Raw genomic sequence first — 16,617 nt, 5'->3', positions numbered from 1 at the left:
CAGGAGGAGAAAATGCTAAGAGAAACATAGCTGAAGCAACCTGCCTAGATCCCAGCTGGGGCACTACCACAGCTGAGACAGTGGCTATTTTAAGAAAATGGAAGGCTGAAAACCTTCAGATGTCAGCATTTAGCAGTGGGCAGTATTTCAAATGTTTAAACAGCCACGTCCCTTTCTGAGGAATTGCAAACATTAGGGCTTTTTACCCCAGAACTGCTGCACAGAAGGGGAAGTGCTATTGAGCATCTGCCTGAGAATACTTCCCTTACTCATCCAAGTCAAGACACAGTTTTGGGGATCACTACCGTAATTTGTGAACAAAATGTTACAGTCAGGGACCTAAGATAAATCGCAGACAAGACAGAAGATAACAATGCTTTATTTGTACATTTCAGCAACAGGAGAAATAATTGAAAGATGAAATTATCTGCTTTGTTGTAAAGTATAAAAACATTTAATTATAAATATTTAGCTAAAAAAGCATGATTTATAAAATATAATCTGTGAAGATATATATACACAGTTTAATTGTTTAGCAATTCTTTCACCTGACATTAAAGAGAGTTTTGTTCTATTTATTATTCCATGCTCACAGTTTAGTGCTCACAGTTTAAGAAGCAAAACAGACAAATTAAAACATAACTGGTGAGTTTAATTCTGGAAAGAAAAGAAGCACAAAGTGGGGCAATAGCAGAGGCAAAATTTGAGCAAACCCATGTTTCAAGAGAGGTCTCAGAGGGAACACAGCTCCCCTGACCTACAGTGTATGTATCCAGATGAGCAGTGGGCATTTTAACATTTGTGGACAAGTTTCCTGTGTTTGCAGAAGAAAATGGCTAATAGTATAGTGCAAGCCCTCTGATTTCAGTTCAGCTAAATGTGCTCACCTTGCTGCTCTCTCCTTCTTGAGCAGGGATTGCTCAGTATGCTGGGCTGATGGTATGTCATGGCTCTAATAAAATCACAATGTCACCTTCATGATTCAGGATTTCCAAATAGAAAACCCCATTGTGCCATCCGATTGCATTGTCCAGCTGGCAATATCCCTTAAAAACACATACAGCTGCCTAAGGCTGGAAAATACAGTGAAGCCATACAGTACACTAAATGTGATGGAATGTGAAAGAAGATACATGGTCAGGCAATTCAGTTTTCTATTCCTCATTTAAGAGAGAGCCAGCTTCCTCCCTTCAAAGTCTGGGGAATTCTTGCCTCTTATAGAAAGGTTTGTAACTATGGCACTTCAGAGAAGAAAAACTGGAAGACTCTACAACATGCTGGGTGGCAGAAAAACTACAGGAAATGGTAACTAATTTGATCCATGTCCTAGTAACTATCTTTCTCTCTTCACAGTGTTTTCACAGTGCCTGTGGCACAGGGCTTTGAGAAAGAAAAGGGTGACAACACCCAACAGCAATACAAACATACAGGAAGTCAAGCTGTAATTTGTACACCCTGATTTACACAAGACCTCACTACTTGCCTGCAAGGAAGGAATTAATTAACATGGTGTTAAGAGAAAAAGAATGTATAGAAAAGAAGGAAAGAATAAAGTAGGTAAGCATGACACTCGTCAGTGCTCATCCATGATTTGCTACCTGCTGTGTCTGCTTCAGGGTGATGTACTCCTGACAGTTCAGAGCACAACAGCATGTACACAGCTCTTAGGATTCACACTGTTATGAATGCATAGTAACTGTAAGAACTGTGCCCTTATACTCAGGAGGATCTTCAGGAAAGGAAGGTTAGCAAAGCGGTAACAAGTTTTAGGCAGGATCCAAGCAGTTCTCTCCAGGTAGAGCCCTGATTTGGGAAACGTACCAAGTCGTGTGCAATCTCAGAGTGCATATTAGCTGGCCGGTTACTGGATAAATGCAGACTTTAACTCCCTGAAAGCTGCTCGGCGGTGTTTCCTCTCTTCCTCTTCCTGCTTTCGCTCATCCTGCTCAGCTTTTATCTCTGCTTCAAACTTACTGGCTGAAGAGAGGGCTTGAACCTTTATGAGAAAGAGAAAATAAAAGCATGTCAAGCCTTGCAGAGGGGGAGCCAGAGCCTAAACTACTCCCAGATGAGCAATGGAGAACTGTTTGCTGTGTCACCCAGTGCTCTGCCAGGGTGGCTCAAGTATTAATTACACTGCAATGCCTGGGTATTTACATGCAGTACCTGTTAGCTTGCTTGACTTGAACATCAAAAAAAGAAAGGTCGTTTACTAGTAAGTCACTAACAAGTGACCAAAACGATGCTATCTGTACTGGGTCACACACATTCTTTCTGTAGGCAGGCAGTATAGCATAAGTTGTGAGTGTACGGTGGGAGAAACTACTGCAGAAGACAGTTCTGAATGACAGCCAAATCTGAGAACATCATACTACACCATGGATAATCTGCAGATCAAAGAGACATTGTTTATTTGCTGGCTATTTTTCCAGCTTTCATCTCAGTACATCTGCTGGGCAAGAGCTGTGCTATGCTCTTGGGAAAAAAAAACTTCTTGTATAAACAAGCAGGATTATTTTCTCTCCGAGAGCTTTCAAAAAGGGTGCTTTGTCAGATTTGAATGGTGCAAAGCTCTTTCTGCCAACCCCAGGACCCTGTAGAATAATTCTGATTCCAAAGGTTAGAGAGCTGCTCGAGAAAGAGATGTCTGAAATCTTATACTCCAAAACGCTCCATTCACCACTGAACACAGACTGTTCTGGTTGAGGGAGGTTTTGCAAGATGGGAAACACTGTCCCTATTGCATTAGTTTCCAGGATACTTTTGTCTTTAAAAGCAGTCAGCCATCTTCTCCCATAGAGCTCACAGCCACAGAGACACAGGTTGGCCAGTCCCTGTGGCTGACCCTGCAAGACCCAAAGCAGAGGTAGTGAATTAAGCTGTTGTAGCATTGACAGATCTGCAGAAGGATGTAGACAGAGTCCAACAAAATTTGAGGGGAAAAGCTATAGCTGAGGTTGGGGTGAGAAGAATGAAATATGCATCCTTTTAGCTAGGAAGTAACACTAGGCATATCTTCTATTCAAAAGCAAGGAGGCTCAGTGTCTCAGTGGCAGTTAAGGCCTGCATACAGAGCTTTTGCTTTTTCATGTTTCTCTGTGACACACCATACCTTAGCTTCAAAGAAGTTCTTGGCTCCTTTGACTCCCTCAATGGAGACATCTATCTCCGAGAGCTTTGCAAGAGTCAACAGGCCGCTGTCCTCCTCGAGCTCCCCAGCTGCAGCTTTATGGAAAATCAGCAGGAACTAGCAATACAGAGAGAAAACACTCAAGCTCTTCACTGAGGCTCGAACAAAACACAAACAGCACAATTGCAGCCCCACCTGCAGGGGGCTGGAATTTACATTTCTGAGCAAAGGAATCCAGGTCTATACAAACCAAGCAGTGCCATGGACCTTGTGCCCAGCTTTAGCGCACAGCCCTGTCAAACTAAAAGAAGTAGGATCAAATAAGAAAATAGGGTTTCCTGGTGAAGCACAGCTCCTACTGAGCCTGGGCTGCTACACAGCCAGAGGAAGGACGTCACCTGCTTGGTACAACCATGTGATAGGCTCAGATATACTTTGTTATGTCCCCACACCCTACTGATGTATTCACAAGCCCCTCATCAGCTTTCCCAGTCTTCTGGGGACTCAAATGATATCCCATAACATAGAAAGCAGGGCAAAAATGGCTCTGGCTCACAGCTGAACCCCAGGCTCCCTTTACAGCGGCACCAGTGCACTCCTGTGAGAGAGAACAGCAGCCTAAGCATGGGCATAGCATTGTGATGGAGTGGCTTGCACAACTGTGCACAGAGCAACTTGTTTAGAAACCTCTGTTCTGCACTGGACCACAGACATTTAAATCCAGAACCACTACAACAGAGTACATATTGGCACGTGAACTGCATCGGGAAGCAAATGAAGAAAGCACACTTTACAGAAAGGATACAAAAATATGCCTGCTTAAAAATAAAGACCTCTGCACCACTTACTACCTGCTAACCGAGATCCAGGTTAAGACAGGGATGCTCTATGCATCATTTGTCCTGTAACTGCCAGCTCTTCTTAGCCACCCAAGGTGTCTCTGTCCTTGGAACAGTGCGGAAAGAACAGAGACTGGGACAAGTCACCAGGTTCAAAGGCAGCACAAAGCCACACTGCTTTAGTCCAGGGCAGAGGGGTGCATATATCACACTGGGCTATCCATAAATCCTGAAACTGAACAGGAACATCAAATGCCCCTCAGGCTGCCAGGCTGGGGACTTGGCCTCTTCCTACAGAGAGTCTGAGCTGTCCCAGCAGAGGGCAGCAGAGTCCCAGCATCTGCTTGCCTGCTAGAATGATGCTGGAGAGGGTCTCTTCATCGGTAAGAGAAGGGGTGATGAGTTCACACTTCAACAGGGGAGATTTGTGTTAGATATAAAGAAGAAATTCTTCTCTGTGAGGGTGGTGAGGCACTGGAACAAGCTGCCCATGGAAGTGAATGCTCCATCCTTGGCAGTGTTCAAGTCCAGGTTGGATAGTGCTTGGAACAACCTGGTCTAGCGTGAGATGTCCCTGAGCAAGGCAGGGGGTTGGAACTGGATGGTCTTAAGACCCTTTCCAACCCAAACCATTCTGTGATTCGATGATTCTAAGTTGCTCGCAGAAGCTGGTGGAGATGCAAAGGCTTCCCATGGGGAAGGGTGTGGAGATGACAGAAACACTGGCTGCCTCTCACAGAAGCGGCATCACCAGGCTTTGCTTGCTGCCTCATAACCTGCGTGTGCTCAGCACAGAGCAGCCAGACAGTAGGCTGCAGCTGGGGAGGGAACTTTCCCACCCTCCAAACACATGGAAGAAATTAGATGATGCTCTGCTGAATGGGCAGAACACCCTGCTCAGAAAGAAACCAAATCCTGCCCAAGATATACTCTCCCTCTGCTCAGTTCCGCTGCGCTCAGGCTGGTTCCTCTCCTCCTCCAACACCAGGCAGGAGACACAGGGCTGGCAGCCAGGCTGGCATTAATCATGGCTCCTCCTCACAGTTTCTGCTCCACCCTGCAAGTCTCACTTCCTGGCATTGGAAAAGAGCCGTGGAGGCAGCACAATCCTGAGGTCTGCTACAGCTGCTGCCCAAGGAGGAACTGGAAACACCCAGTCATGAGTACAACTGTGCATGAATCATCCTGAAACTAGAGGATAGCACAGCAATCCTCCAGGGGTGGAATATGGGCTGCCACAGCCACAAGATGTGGGCTGAGCTAAAGGAAACCAGGGACTGAATCACCTTTTGGGGCTTACACAGCATAACATCAGCCCCAAGCACCCAGCAAGGTGGACTATGTGGCATCATGCTGGTTTCCACAGGAGCAATCCTTACACCAGCACACCACCTGCAGCTCACCTCACCAGTTACTTGCCCCCAAGGCATCAGTCCTTGCTATCTTGAGACCACCAGCAATCTGCCTTCAGCTTCCATTCCCAGCCTGTCTGACACTCTTGCTAGGCCCAGGGCACATAACCTGCAGCTAAGCCTCAGGAAAAGGGCAATAGAGGAAAAACAAGTGAATAATGTTGATATCTTTAAAAGCTGTGCTCTCAAGGAGGACAAGATGGCACACTTTGCATCACGTAACCCCATAAAAGAAGAGACATATCTGCTCACATCCTTCATGATCCATAATCTACCCTCCCATTGCCAGGCCTCAGAGCAATGCTGCAATTATGCAGCCCCACCAGGCTCCATGCTGGCCCCAGAGATATGAGGGAAGGCACAGGATTGACTGGCAGCAGCAGCCTTGCAACAGCTTGCCAGAAAAGCAGTGTCACCCGAGGCTGTGGTTTGCACTAGCCCTGCCAGCAAACACATGATGTGGGTGAGCATTTAAGCTGGTGTGGGCATGGTGGACATTGGGTGGATTTTTGAGGGTTCTAGACAGCAGCCACAATTAGACATTACTATTATAACAATTAACTGGTTTCCTGTGGTCATGACAAAAGCAGGCAGGCAGAGGGGTTTCCCCCACACACTGTACCTCCTCTTTTTTTAAGCCTAAATTCCTTTGCTGCAATTGTGCAGTTAATTGTTGATGTACTGATGGATGCTCAAAGGTCAGTGGTAGAAGGCAGCTTTCCTAATGGGGCCAGCAGTTTGTCAGCAGCAAGTCAGAGCCATACAAAGCCTGCTTCCCAGGCAACAGCTTACCTGGAATGAGAGGACATGACACTACTCTAAGCAGCAGCAAAAGGCGACCTATTGCAAGTTAGAGGTCCTTAGCAATTCTCTGCCCAGGCCACAAGAAGCACATCTTCAGGCAGGAATGTCAGGAGTTGTCATTCTCTGGAGAGGCAGACAGAAGCCCTCCAGGCCTTGAGTTCAACCCTGCTGAGTTCAGACACTCATTTAAACCAGGGTTTTTTCCTTGTGTTCTCTGAGCCCCAAGTCAGCTTCATCAACCTTCACATGCTTGTCACCACCAACAGGAAGAGTGGGACAGTGCTACAGGCTAGTTCAGGCCTCCTCACTCACTGTGAAACCTGCCTCCCTGACAGCCCTCTGCTCAAATACAGCAGCTGGACACAGCACATCTGCAATAAAGCAAGAAGCACCCTGCTCCTTGCGGAAGGAGTTCTGGGTACATGACAAAGCTGCTGTGTAATTTGTCACTGGAGCTCTGCCAGCAATGCTCCCTCATTCTAACCATGAGCCGCTCAAGCTGGGGGTTGCTTGACCATCATTTTGTTTCTGGCAAGAAGCTACAACAGCACCAACTGTTGTAAAGCCAAGGGCTGGAAGCATAAGCAGACCATGCCAGCTGATGGGGGGCTGTGCTCCAAGGGGAAGAGGAGCTGCTCCCTCTGCTGCTGGTACCTTCCAGAGTTCTGAGGATAAAGGCACTTATTTTGCACAGTAGGAAGCCCCCGCAGCAAGCCCAGAGGCTGTCCCCAGCTCTTCACCCAGGGTGAAGGGCAGCCCAGGAGGCACACAGAGCTTCTCCAGCCCACAGTGATTTGGCAATCGCAGTCTTACCTGGGGCCAAGGGAATGGTGCTCTTCCTGCTCCACTGGATTCTTCACTACCCCTAGTTCACCTCTGACCTGGCACATCATCTCTGCCCAGAGCAGCTGCTGGCCTAGGGCTTTCACGGTATAAAGCGACAGGCTCTCATTTCCCAGATTTGCATGCCTTTCCCTGGTCTCTAAGGGCTGAGGCCTGTAACTCAACAGTCTTTGGCCTCTGTCTTGTACTGCTGCCCTCTTGCAGAGAAAGAAATGCAAGAAAACCCTTGGGGGGGTGAAAGCAGGGAGAGACAAAGCATCAGCTCTGTAAGCTGCCCCTGACCCCAACCAGCCCAGCCAGATATAGGCTGTGGCTGCTCTTCCTTCCTCCCAGGGACTGCCAAATGCCTCAGAACCTCCAAAATGAACAATTCTATGTCCTGAGCTGCAGAGAGCTCTGCACCTTGTCTCACAACCAAACCACCACCATGAAGGAGGCATGGCACAACCCCACTGCTGCCATCCCCTGGGGCAGGACAGCAGCACAGCCCTCAACCAGCACAGGACAAAAGCAGCACTGGCCCTCCTGCTACCTAAAGGGATGTTAGTTAATTTAGATGCCACGGTGTGACATATGCTTCTGAGACAGCAACTAAAGCCCAGGAAGATGCAGCAGGAGGTTTTGGCATCTGAACTCTCCCTTCCTGCTAAGGTAAGCAGGGTACCTGTGCGTGCATGCAGGTAACTGCTCAAACTCCCTCTCTGCCTGGCAGCAGTTCCTGGCCTGTTCATGCTGCTCCCAGTGGTCTTAGCCCAGTGGTGACAGACCTGTCCGCTGTGTGTCCCTGCTGAGCCAGCATCCAGCACTGAGCTGCTGAATCACCACACTTGTTCCTTGGTGCACAGAGGTGACCACCCCCAGGAAGCTCCCCATGGCTGGTTACTGCCTGATGGAGAGGGATACAGTATAAACTGGATGAGGAAGCCTCCAGTGCCACATGAAATCAGCTGCTCTGAGCAGAGCCCTTGCCCTGCACCTCAAATGAGGCCTGAGCCACTTGTATCACAGGAGCCCAGCAGTGAGATCTTGTGACCGAAGGGATGTGCCACCTCCAGGTACAGCAAGGAGCTCTGTCAGCACTCCCAAGAAGCTGCAGCCCAGCTCATATGTGCTCACAAACCAAGCAGGGAGGTTGGAGAGCTTTGGCATCAGCTACCATGGGGAGATGGATACTGACAGTGCTCGAGCTCCCCATAGCATGGGGAAGCTTTCCTGCTTCTCCACTGCACCCCACAGCTGGAGAAACAGAGGGAACAGTCAGAGTACAGACCTGGCTGCCTCCTCCCTCTACCCCACAGCCACATCCCTGTCTGCTCCTGCAGGTCACCCTCACCTCACAGAAGCTGAGCTTCCCATCAAAGTCTTCATCCACCTCCTTGATCATGTTCTTCAGCCCCAGGTGGGTCTGCGGGGCTCCCAGCTTTTCCATCATCAGCTTCAGCTCCATCAGGTCAATGTATCCATCCCGTCCTGAGTCATACCTACAGGGTACAAAGGCGAGGGGGTCAGCCCTCAAAATCCCCATCTCCATCTTCCCAGAAGAGGAACTATGCCAGAGGATAAAGTCACAGAGTGGCTCAAAGCTCAGGGGAGAGGGGAAGCTGCAGGACATGACCAGCACTGAGATATTTTAAGCTCAGGGATGTAGCTGACGGCTTTCAGAGCTGCCTCAGATAGAGAAGTGCTCAGGGGAGCTCAGACCAAACCACCCACACAGAAGGAGCACGGAGGAACTCAGCTTATCTCAGTGGGATTTCCATCTCGCCCACTTCTGTGCCCGGCACAAAGGTTACCTTGTACACAACTTTACACCACGCACCAGCACAGGGAGGCAAACGTGCCCAAGCCAGCTCCTGCCAGGTCTGCTGCTCGATTTGAGGAGAAACGGGAAGCACAGACCAACCCAGCAGAAAGCAGATATATCTCTTTGTAGGCAAAACACACACACAGAGCTGTTAAGATCTTTTCTCTACAAAACGGAAATGGTTTTGTACCACACGAGCGCCATGCTTCAGGGCAGCCATTTATCCAGTGTTCCCGGCAGAGAAGAACTGTGGTCCTGGGGAAGCACAGCAATCCCAGCCAGTGCTGCGGGCTGCATCACAGGGCCAGGCTGGTAGAGGAAGCCAGTGCCCGCCTCTAGGACACTAGGAGCAAGACTGAAGTGGGACCATGATCCCAGTGGAGCACAAAGGACTCCATGGACTCTTTACAGGAGGAGAGCACCTACGCAAGGAGCAGAGTGCTTTAGGGATGGGGAGACAGAGACCTGCCACAGTCAGCCTGGGACCACACACCAGTTCCCCCCTAACATCCACTGCATATAAGCATTCAGCCCACCCAGCAACCCATGCTTCACACTGCCAGGGCCATCACCGGGTTTCAAAGTCCAAAGGCTGAAGGGATGGGCACTCTGCTATCAGCTCTCTCATCAACAACCCTCCCTCAGCCTGGGGTACAGCAGAGCTGGGGGTTCACATGGGAGGACAGGGCAGGGTCTGCCAAGCTGGGCTCAGCCCCTGTGCACATGTGCCACTGTTCCCTTGCCTCCACCTCAACCCTCACAGAGTTAAATCCTTTGAAGCAGGAGCCAGTCAAACCCTCCAACCCATCATCTTTCATTGACTGTTAGCTCCCTTCCAAAGACATAAGGGCTGTAGCAGACCAAGACCTGCACAGTTGTGGTTACCCTGGAAGAAAACCCTTTCCAGCTGAGAAACCTCACAGCCGCAGAGGAAGTTGTGGCACAGGAAGGCAAGAACAAAGCTGCTGGCTCTGAGCTGCTTGGGCAGCACAAGGAAGGGTTGCAGCCAAAAGCTCTGCCCCTGCCTCCACAAGCCTGGGCAGAGGGTGCTTTCCCTCCCAAACTGAGGCAGCTTCTGCACCTTTCCAGAGTCCCCCTACCTCTCTCTGTTTCTTTGTTTCCAAGGGTCCCAGGCCCAAGACACCCCAAACGGCAGGGACATCACCACCAGGCTAGAGTGCAACCCCTGCTACCAATCTGCTTGCATGCTCTGCACCCTAACCCATGAGCCCACTAGGCCAGACACCTTTCTGGAACACTAGGAAAGAAACCTCTGTCGGAGCAGAAACCAGGTCACAAACCCCAGACGTCACAGGGAAGAAAAGCAGCAAGTTCATCACAGTGATGCAGGCATCAGTTAATTAAGGCACATGTTCACAGCATCACCCAGCCCAGCTCTGAGACACACTTTCAAGACCTTACAGAAGCATGATGAGTGCGATGTTTAATTGCCAATTTGTTTTTCCCTTAAGTTTGGGAGCAAGGGTGTGGAGCTGCTCCTCCAGAGCAAGGTGGTTGGGGCGGCAGTGCCTTTGATGAGATAAAGCAGCAAGAACAAAGTGGTAGGGAGGCACTTGGGCTTGGTTGTTTTGGCCCCAGCAAGCTCACACTGCCCTTGGGCTGGGTGCAGAAGGATAATCCCAACCAAGGGCTACCCAAACAGGGTCAGAACACTGTCCATCCCCTCTCAGGAGCACTGGGTAATGGAGATGAAGGCAGAAGCCCTACGGTGCCTGCTACGCTCATCTCACCCTGATTCTAGTAGACACTACCCACAGGCAAACACCAGCCCTCAGTGCCTGCCCTGGTAAACGCACTGCCCCGAAAGGGTTAAGCATGGGGCACAGCTTCAGGGCTCATCATTCCCGCAGAGAGGCAGCACAAAGCCAGGATTGTGAGAAATGGGGACTTGCCATCGGCAGGCTGTGGTGGCAGGGCAGCACGTTGTACCAGCCCCACAATGGGTGTTGAGGAGCACACCCACTGGCACCGAGATGCACCCCAAAACCAGATTAACAGCGCCTTGCAGTGGGGAACAGCCAGAGGGACACTGAAGCCCCCCGGATGCTCGGCGCCATCCCCAACGGAGCAACAGCAGCACGCTGCAGACTGCTGCATTCTCTCCCCACCCCCACCTCATCTCCGAAAACAGCCCAAGTATTTTAGGACCTGAGCAGAGCCACTCGGCTGCCACGGGCCACGCAGCCCGACTATTTAGGGAGAGGCATATTTATAGGGCATGTGAGATGGTGAAATTCATTCCCTCCAGCCCCTGCCGACACGGGCATCATGGGGCACAACGCAGACTGCAACTTGTTAGTCAGCCGATGCTCCTGGCACACCTCAGTCCTACCAAAACCCCCACTGTCTGCTTTCTGGGAGCTGCCCAATACCATTCACACCTGAGTCACTGCCCCCAGAGCAGCTCTGTTCTGGTGATGGGCACTGGTCAGCCCCCACAGGCAGCGTTGGAAGAGGGCACGAGGGCAAGTTTGGTCCCTAAGCGCATTGTAGAATCACTAGAATTGGAAGGACCTTAAAGCTCATCCAGTTCTAACCCCCTGACATGGGCAGGGACACCTTTCACCAGAGCAGGGTGCTCCAAGTCCCATCCAACCCAGCCTTGAACACTTCCAGGGATGGGGTAGCCACAGCTTCTCTGGGCACCCTGTGCCAGCGCCTCAGCACCCTCACAGAGAAGAATTTCTTCCTAATATCTGACCCAAATCTGCCCTCTGTCAGTTTAAAGCCGTTCCCCCTTGTCCCATCACTACATGCTCACGTAAAAAGTCCCTCTCCATTCTGGGGAGCCATCACATCTTGTACTCCAGGAATGCTGCAGCAAGCGTATGGAGCACTTGGGTGCCTTGCCAGCCCTTCACATCCCTGCTGTGACACTGGGGCTTTGCCTCCTTTGGGCTCAAAGCTCCCTGGGACATGAACAAAGCTTCATCCAGGTGACATGCAGGCATCATGGACAGAGAGGCTCTTGTGCCAATAGGCAGAGACATCTTGCATCACAGGCGGGCAACTCCAGCACCAAGTCAGTGCCACGGCAGGTCCCCACCTGCAATGGCTGGAATGGGAATACAGGCTGGTGTGATATGGCTCCAGAGCACTGCCACCACAGCAGCGCTGTTGGCAGCACATGAGACATCAGCAGCAGCTGCCAAGATCTGCAGCAAGGATGCACCAAGATTCCCACTCTGGCTTGCTTCCATTTGGGCTGCTGAAGTGCTGAGAGAAGAAAGCAGGAGCAGACATTGAAGGCAAGGAGGGAATACCTGCTCAGCAGAGCTGCTTAAGAGCAAAGAAGTCTGTTATGCACTATTACAGCCCAAGTACAGTCATCATACTGGTGTTATACACAGCATAACTGGGGGGTTACACCACAGAAGAAAGAGGGATCAGGAGGAGAGGAAAAAGGAGATGCTGAGGACAGCACCACCTGTATTCACTGCAGTCACCTCCCAGCCGTCTGAAAAACACCAAGGGAAATAAAAGGGTAGCTGAAGAGAATTCCCAAATCCTGAAGGATCAAAGAGCAGTTTCTAAGCATTCATGCTTCTTGAGAAGGGCTGGAAAGAAAACCTGTCCTCCTTGTTCACGTGTGCTGTATCTGAGCTTGCTCCACATGCTGTGGGCACCTGTACTTTGATCTGCAGTTTCTGCATGCTGCAGCGGCTTAACAGGCTTTGAAATAAAGCTGAAGTGGCAATAATCTTCACTTAAACATTTCAAAATCCTAAGCAATACTTCATTCCCTCTGAGCGTTGTGTTTCACCTTACATGGAGAGGGAGGTGCTGATGTCTTCTTCCTGGTATCCAGTGATAGGACGCATGGGAACGATTCAAAGCTGCCTCAGGGGAGGATCAGACTGGACACGAAGTACCACTTCTTTACCAAGGAGATGGTCAGACACTTGAACAGGCTTCCTAGGAGGGTGGTCAATGCCCCAAGCCTGTCAGTGTTTAAAAGACATCCGGGCAATGCCCTTAACACTCTAACTTTTGGGTCAGCCCTGACTCAGTACATGCAGTTGGACTCAATCACTGCAAGCCCCTTCCAACTGAGATATTCTATTGCCAAGAGCTTTGGAAACAATTCTTCCATAGCAGGCTGGAGGCAGGCTCCTCAGCCACGTGCGGCCCCATCCTCCCCAGCCTGGGTAGCAGGAACTCTCCTTCTTTAGAAGGGACATGACAGTAAGATCAAAGTATCCTCCAGCAAGACCTGGGCAAGACCCTAAGGCACCACAGCATTCAGGGCCCGGGCTGGGTGGCCAAGTCCCTGTGGGGATGATGTGCCTGAGCACCGGGCTCCAGAGACAGCTGGTCACACTGGGAGCATGGCAGCGCTGGAGCAAGCAGGTCTGCTGCAGCACATTGGACACGTCCTTTGGTACAGGCTGAGTAGCTCCCAAAGAGCTCCAGGAGGGCAAGGGGACATCACAGCCTCTCCCACCAGCAAGGCACAAGGCGCTTCAAGATATGCAGGCAACGCATGGAATTCCCTAGATACAAAAGCAACAGCAAGGCTGGAATTTCTCCACTCCCTTGCACCCTGCAGATGAAGCCAGTGGCTGTTTTCCTCCCTCAGAAAGGTCATTCCTGCCTGGAACAGCCTCACAGGCCTGGCTTTCATACCCCACTCTGCCACTTATCTGGACAAGAGGGTACCAAGGGGAGCTGTGACACTGCAGAGCTCCTGAGGTGCAAGACTTGGTGAAGGGAGGTTATCATGGCTACCACAGTCCTCACACACACAAGCAGCTAATTAGGTCGCATTATAATTAGTCCGAGCTGCAGACTTGCTGGTACCTCTGCCAAAAAAAGATACCCACCCCAAGAGCTACCTGTACCCAGCACCCACAACAGATACCTGTACCCCATCTCCAAGGGAACGATGCCAAAATGGGGGGATGCTGCCAGGAGTCTTGGACAAGAGAAGTGAGCCCAACCATGGCAGCAAGAACAAGGAGCATCATTTCTACTTTGGAAGGATGCTCCTGGTGCAGCCAGCAACACAGAGCACCTGAATGAACCGCTGGATTTTGGGAAGCCCCATGTTCCAACAAGCCCTTCGCTTCCATCCTGGCACAGGGCGGTCACTGCCACCAGCTATACTGTGAAATGCCCTGGAAAACACCAGAGCAGCCACAATCACAAGCAAGTCCCTTTCTGGCTGGAGCACCCTGGCTCAGCCCATACTGTGCTCAGGTCCCACAGGCTCACGTTTAGTCCAAGCTATAGATTTACAAGTCAGACTAAACTGATGAGAAACACTTTTGGGTGGGAAGTTGTACAGTGGAAAGCTGCATCCTGTGTAGTGAGAAGACACATGCCTGTCTGTCAAAAGCTTACTTTACCTTTAATAAGAAAGATCCTGGGTTGTGGTGGCCACAGCCAATAAGCCATACAGAGAATAAAAGCCTTAATCACATTAACTAAAGTTCTGATTGGCAGGAATTAAGGGGAATATTTCCTCTCCTCATAGAGCACATGGTGTGAGCTGACACTTGAAAAGAGGTCGCTGGCAGCAGATGGAGCAAAGACCAGATTCTCCACCACTGCAAATGGCAGGTGCCTGTAACAGCGGGAAAACCAGGACGGGCTTTTCCATCCGACTGTCCAGGGAGCAGCAGCCTAGCTTCTTTCTCTTTTGGCACAACCAGCCGGCGCTCAGCTGCGGTAGTCCTCACAGGGCATGCAATGTTTCCCAGTTACATTGACCATCTGATTAGCATTCAACTGCAAAGCCTAGGTTTCTCCACTTACAATGCTGGCGTTTAATGAGCTCATTGTTGAAAAATTCGGCTGCAATTCAGCTCGTCCACTGTTTATTCCCCAAACCACCGCTGTTCCTTTCCTCATCTCTATTGAAGCAGTGCTGCTGCCCACTCCAGGCTCTCACACACAGCTTCTGGCCACTGCAGCTGCCTGTATCGTTAGTCCTCCTGCCCCCACAGTGCCATGTCTCAGTGCTCCGCAGAGTAGGACCCCTTTAACCAACGTCAAAAGGGACACACAGGAGCAGGCAGAAGAGCAGCCTCACCCATCCCGCTTCTCTTCCCGCGCCTGGCTGCCGACAAAACACTGCCTGTGCAACAAAGAACTCCGGTGAGCTCGGAAGGCTCACTGCCTGGTCTCCTGCAGAAACAGCCCCAGACAGGGCCAGCAACACCATACAGCACCAGGAGCACTTAACCAGGCTCTTGATCCTTGCAATGACCCCAGCCTCCAGGGTGCCCAGGGCAGCTTTCACATAGGAGAACAAAAACCTAACAAGCCCTGCTGCTGTCACCTCTATAGGTGGAAATAGGTCTCTGCACCTTGCCATAAAAACCCATGTAAGTCCTCTGTGGTCCTGCCTCACGCTGGGCAGCAGCTCACCCCCAGCCCGGCAGCCATGCCTGCTTGACCCCTCTCCTTGAGGCTGGGAGAGCATCGATCCCTAGGAGCACAGGGGTTTGCGTTGGTCAGGGAAGCCCGAGCACACATAAAGCCACCCATGCACGGTCCAGGACAGGGTCTGTAGAGAAAAGAGCAGGATCCCAGGAAGGGCCAAGCCCTCTGCATTGCCACCAGCAGCCCGACTCTAATACAAACCTTCCTGCCAGGAGAGGATCCCTATCCTAGCCCCCAGGAAGGGCAAAGCAAGAGGAAGCTATACACAAGCTTTGTTTGGGAGCACAGGAGGGAACACCAAGTCTGGCAAATGGGACTGTGGAAGGAGCTCCAGCACTGCCAGGCAGAGCTAAAAGGGATGTTCAGGCTCACGGTTGTTTGAGGCAGACCCCCAGCACTGCTGCGACGTCCCGGGACACAGCGTCCTCCAAACCCGCCACCACATGGGTGCCACCACAAACAGCCGCCGTCCCACACCCAGATAGACCAGAGGCAACACCAAGTCGTGAGCTAAGCACAAGTCTCAGCTCCAGCCCCGAGTCCGGGGCAAACCCCACGAGCAACCTCTCCGGGCCCCCCCCCGAAAAAGCACAGGGATAACGTGGGGATCAGATGGCGCTGGTAACGCGCCGCAGCTTCGCCCAGCCCGACCGCAAACCGCGAAGAAATGCAAGTATCCAGCCAAGAGCAGGCAGACTCTCTCCAGATGTCCCCCCCGGGAAAAGCACTGGGAGGACCCGCGGGGAGAAGTCAGAGCCCTATACCCGACGGCCGATCCCACGAGCCCGGCCAAGAGAGTTCTTTCCCGTCCCCGCTCCCGCCCCACTCACAGGCGGAACATGCGCTCCATGTCCTTGATCTGCCGGCGGCTTAACTCCTTGAACTCGGTGTAAACGTTGAACACCGCGGCCTGCCGGGGCTGCGCCGCCCCCTCGTTGATGTCCTGCCGCCGGCACAGCTTGGCGCTCAGCTCCGCGCCCGCGCTGGCCGTCAGGCAGCTCCGCTCCGCCTCGGCCCCGGCCGCCGCCTCGCCCTTGGCCGCTACCTCCTCGCCCTCCACCGCTGCTCCGCTCTCCTCCAGCTGCAGCCGCCGCTGCAGCTTCTGCGCCAGCTCCTCCGAGGCCATGGCCCGCAGCCCCCTACCCGAACCGCGCCGCTCCTGCCCGGCCTGCCTGCCCCGACCCGCAACTTTATTCCCTCACTTGGAGGGAGCGGAGCGGGGCGGGGCGGAGCGGGGCGGGACGAGGCCCGGACGGGGCGGGAATTTAAGGAGGCCCAGCGGCACCGTGTGGTGGTGGGTGCAGCGCCGTGTGGGGTGGGGGCCCTGCCGTCGGAGGTACCCACCACAGGTACACCCACCGTCGGATTCAACCGCAC

General features: G+C 51.8%; 1 protein-coding gene across 1 annotated transcript; it reads right to left on the bottom strand.

The window, feature by feature from the left end:
* Window positions 1-359: 359 nt before the first annotated feature.
* Window positions 360-16,444, bottom strand: EFHD1 (EF-hand domain family member D1). Its single transcript, XM_062606592.1, has 4 exons — window positions 16,071-16,444; window positions 8,362-8,509; window positions 3,113-3,247; window positions 360-1,996 (listed from the first exon to the last, which is right to left on the bottom strand). The coding sequence occupies exons 1-4, from the start codon at window positions 16,364-16,366 to the stop codon at window positions 1,862-1,864; spliced, it is 714 nt and encodes a 237-aa protein (XP_062462576.1). The 5' UTR covers window positions 16,367-16,444; the 3' UTR covers window positions 360-1,861.
* Window positions 16,445-16,617: the final 173 nt, after the last annotated feature.

This window comes from Pezoporus occidentalis, unplaced genomic scaffold (assembly GCF_034315485.1).
Source record: "Pezoporus occidentalis ecotype Australia unplaced genomic scaffold, CSIRO_AGI_Poc_V1 ctg97, whole genome shotgun sequence".
NCBI lineage: Eukaryota > Metazoa > Chordata > Aves > Psittaciformes > Psittacidae > Pezoporus > Pezoporus occidentalis.
The sequence above is the reverse complement of the archived record's forward strand: the minus strand, read 5'-3'. Positions and strand labels throughout refer to the sequence as shown.

Bases quoted from the DNA above. Each gene is read 5' to 3' on its own strand.
- EFHD1 (XM_062606592.1), bottom strand. From the start codon at position 16,366: ATGGCCTCGGAGGAGCTGGCGCAGAAGCTGCAGCGGCGGCTGCAGCTG. The intron at 8,510-16,070 runs GTGAGTGGGGCG...TGTACCCTGTAG, and splicing joins ATGGAGCGCATGTTCCGCCT to GTATGACTCAGGACGGGATG. The intron at 1,997-3,112 runs GTATGGTGTGTC...TTTCTCATAAAG, and splicing joins AGAACTTCTTTGAAGCTAAG to GTTCAAGCCCTCTCTTCAGC.